At 41.9% G+C, this 3,976-nt stretch overlaps 1 protein-coding gene across 1 annotated transcript; it reads right to left on the bottom strand.

The window, feature by feature from the left end:
- Nucleotides 1–1,530: 1,530 nt before the first annotated feature.
- LOC139341801 (E3 ubiquitin ligase TRAF3IP2-like) lies at nucleotides 1,531–2,812 on the bottom strand. The gene is made up of 5 exons (XM_070978479.1): nucleotides 2,730–2,812; nucleotides 2,571–2,639; nucleotides 2,233–2,337; nucleotides 2,074–2,148; nucleotides 1,531–1,930 (listed from the first exon to the last, which is right to left on the bottom strand). Exons 2-5 carry the CDS (start codon nucleotides 2,607–2,609, stop codon nucleotides 1,760–1,762), a joined length of 390 nt encoding a protein of 129 aa, XP_070834580.1. The 5' UTR covers nucleotides 2,610–2,639; nucleotides 2,730–2,812; the 3' UTR covers nucleotides 1,531–1,759.
- Between the last annotated feature and the right edge of the window lie 1,164 nt (nucleotides 2,813–3,976).

Genomic DNA, 3,976 nt, shown 5'->3' with positions numbered 1-3,976 from the left:
AAACGTCCTCATGCAGAAGTGAATGGAAAATCACAGCTTCAGGATGAATCCAGTCAGCATCCACTTAAAGAAAATGTCCCCGTTGGTAGATTATTCAATTTCCACTTGGTGATCAGTTGCTTACTGAATCATGTACTCCACAGGGCAAACTCCTCCAAGATTTAAAAAACGAAGAAAATGGAAAATCAAGCATAAAGCTTCACAGCGGTTTGGGAATTTGGAGCTGCCAGTGCGGCAGCATTGCAGAGGGGGGTCTGGGGACGGTGGGGCAAAGCAAAGCAAAGCAACGCAGGGCGAAGGAAAGAGCCAAGCTAAGCACAGGGCTGGGTAGGGTGAGGGGGAACAGACAGAATATTCCACCCAGTGTTATTGGTGCCTCACATGGGTATAGGTCAGAGCACAGCACAGGGGGGCTTAAAGGTAACTTTATCCCCCAGAAGGTTATTCTTAGCTGGAGCTCTGCACACCAGCCACTCTGGCAGACCTTTTTTGGCGGTGGAAGGGGTGTGCGTAAGATCAGTTGGCTGAACTGGGCGCCCCTACTGGTGTGGAAATTGCCCACTAAACTGGAACAAATCAGGTGTCCAAGATGAGGAATGGACAGCAACACAGGTGGAAACTGTCCTTAACAAGTTCCACTGTCAAATGTTACGCTCACAACATTTTTGGCCTCGTCCTCCTACCTCTTCTGGTGCTAATGTGGTTTATTTTGTTCAGGAGTTTTTCATCGGTCATCACTTTCTTTATAGGTTCTCACATTTGCTCATATGTGGCACCTTCAAAATAAATACGTCTCCAAAATTACGAACTACCTCAATGAACCAAATTAAGCTCCAGCATGTGAATTAAAAGAGTGCCATCTTGTGACCCCTTTAGCAACCTGCAACAGCTTGAAATGCAATATTTACATCGTAAATAAGTAAAAAGTGAATAAGTGGAAAGGCATGAACATATTTGCTGCTAGATGCTCTGTCACACTGTCAGAGTTGTGCTTTGCGCTAAATGCTAACATTGACATGCTAACATGCTCACAACATCAGTGTTAACGTGCTGATGCTAAGCAGGTATAATGTTTACCAGGCTGACCATTTTAGTTTAGCGTGTTAGCATGCTAGCATTTGCTTATATATGTGCTTGTTTTTTTTTGCCCAGAATTACAAAGTTGTTTGATCAACAGTGACTGAAGAGCATTTTGTTGAAGTCAGATGTTCTTGTTTTTAATCTGGCCACATTACATACAAGATAACTGAGGGCTTTTGAGACTAGATATTTTTTTTTGTGAGAGAGGAACATAAATTTCAGCGTCAATCATGACAGTCCGTCCAATCGTTGTTCACACACGTCAGTTAAAACCACAAATATGAACCTCTTGGAGGTGCTGCAGGAAAAGTCACTGGGATTCGTCATCTAGTGAACGTGAATGTACAAAACTTCACAATGGTTCATCCAACAGTTCAGTCTGGATGAAAGTGGTGGACTGACCCACAGACAGACTCTGCCATCCCTTGAGCCACACCACTCACTTGGACATGCTGTGCACAGGCACACAAAGAAAAAAACTTTATTGAAACATCTGTAAAACAGCTGTACATTAGATACAACACATCTCAGAACATGAGCTGTTACTGATTTTGGCTGGACCAGTCCTGAGGTTTTGATTTGCACAACGCACAAATCATCAGAAAGAAATCATCAAATACACACACACACACACACACACACACACACACACACACGTACAAACACAGGTGTGTCTTCTTCACAGTGTAGCTGCAGAGCTGGGGGCCACAGGCCTGATGAGGAGGGTGAGCTCCATAGGCACAGGAGGAGGAACGTATCTCTCCTCCCTGAGCAGCCGCAGTAATAAATCCTCAGTGTCCCGCGGCCATCGGTAAACATGTGTGTTCTGAAGCCAGCTTGGAACGTGCTTCTGTATATACATGTTTTTTTTTGTAGAAGGGAAAAGTTTCAGGGAGAGGAGTGGTGGGAAGTGAGAAAGAATGGGAAAAATTGAGCAACTGCAGGATGTCAGAGTAAAGAATATTTCGTTATCGAAAAGAAAAACTTTCTGACCTGTGATGCACTGAGGAAGAGAACCGGTATGAATCTGAAATTCAAGCTGCCCTGCTGGATGAATTCATTCTGGATCTGGCAAAATCAGATTTAAAGTTTAACTGCCTGTTTAGAAATTCCTCTCACAATTATATCTCCTTTAGAGAAATACGCTCTCACCATGGTGTGAATATATCGGGTGTGTAAACCATGGTCATCCAGCACAGACCCTTCAATGTCCGCCTTATACTTTGGACCGATGGCGATGATAATCAGGGTTGAAGGCTGTTAAAGAAACACACATTTTAGATCCATTCACTGCTTGAAAAGACTATTTCACGTTAAAACAGACACAAAACATGGAAACATTTATTCAACTACTAAAGTCATATTTAGTCTGATTCTGTCTTCTAAGTCATCACTGATTATCTTGTAATAATACTTACAAAGATTTTATGTGAACATTAGCGTTAAAAAAAATGTACAAGAATCAGGTTTTAACTGTGGTTTTCACTTACATCTTTCAAGTAACTGTCCCTCCACTTGTTGATGTCCATGCATCTGATGGGACTGTCAAATATGTCAATCTGTGAGATTAAATTCAGGGATGTAAGTGAGCTGTCCAGTGTGTCTTTTCCTAAAATATCCGACTTTTGATTGAGGAGGAAGTAGCTTACAGTGGCTTGAAATCCTTGCTTTGTCAGATAGTCTACGAAGGGGAGTATCTCTGAAGAAAGGTCCGAAGAATAAGTTATGAAAACGTTTCCTGACAAGAGAAGACATCATAAAATCGCTACATCTTTCAACAAGTAGTATTTATTGTTATTTTACTCTTCTTCTACTATTACACACACACAAAAAGTTTCTAAAGAGAGTCTTAATTGGACAAATTTACATGAACTGAGTGTATCCTTTACTTAAATTTTATTTTGTTTCATTTTTTACAAGCCCCTAAACAGGCTTGGCAGGTTTATAGAAGCAACATACTTCAATAACACACCCTTTGTGAGTATAAGGTTAATTGCCTGAATCTAAGTGCCCTCCACTGTAAAAAAAATAAACTCTAAATATCTTAAATCAAGGCAATGTATGCTTGCCCTTTTTTTCTTTTAAATTTTGTGAGCTGAGGTTTTGCAGTGTACACAATTATCTCTTGTGCTGACGAGAGTTATTTTGCTCAAATTTAAACTGAGCTGTCAACGTAGACTTTTGAACGAGACGATGAAGTGACTCACGGCACTCCTCGGGCAGACTGATGGTTCTTCTTCTCTCTTGCGGATGTGAACCCGACGCCTCTGCTGCTGCTGAGCTCAGGCTCATCACACTGACCTGCGACACCTCCTCTGCAGAGGGGACGAAGAACTGAGGCACGTTAACCGAGACACTTCCCTGAGCCATGCTGTCAGTCATAAAGTTACCGTGAGATCGGATCCTGAAGCAGGAAGAAAGAAAGAAAGAAAAAAAAAAAACAGGAAAATTGCTGCTGGATGCTGGATCTTTCTTAAATCTTCCCAGTGAGGCTCAGAGGAAGCTTGTGCCCTGCTGGGTCAGATTATTGTTTTTACCAGTTTTGGGGGTCATCCCAGGGTCCTCTGTGCCGGCAGGGAGCAGACTGGTGACATGGCTGTTGTGGGTATCTGTTGACTGGATTGAAGTCGTACTGCCCGTCTCCTGCAGAGTGATAATACCTGACATCCGCAGTGGGAGGAAGGTCTGCAGACACAGTATAAACATTTCTGTCAGTAACAGGGCAGAATAGGCCTAAAAAAGCCACAGGAGGAACGAACAAATGTAGACTCTACTGGTCAGTTAAACTAAAAATATGAATTATACATAATAACTATAAAAATGCAACTGCTGCTAATTCAGTGCTGAAAATCAACTTAACATTCACTCAGATATTGTACAATTTTACTTTTACTTT

This window comes from Chaetodon trifascialis, chromosome 14 (genome assembly GCF_039877785.1).
Source record: "Chaetodon trifascialis isolate fChaTrf1 chromosome 14, fChaTrf1.hap1, whole genome shotgun sequence".
NCBI lineage: Eukaryota > Metazoa > Chordata > Actinopteri > Chaetodontiformes > Chaetodontidae > Chaetodon > Chaetodon trifascialis.
The sequence above is the reverse complement of the archived record's forward strand: the minus strand, read 5'-3'. Positions and strand labels throughout refer to the sequence as shown.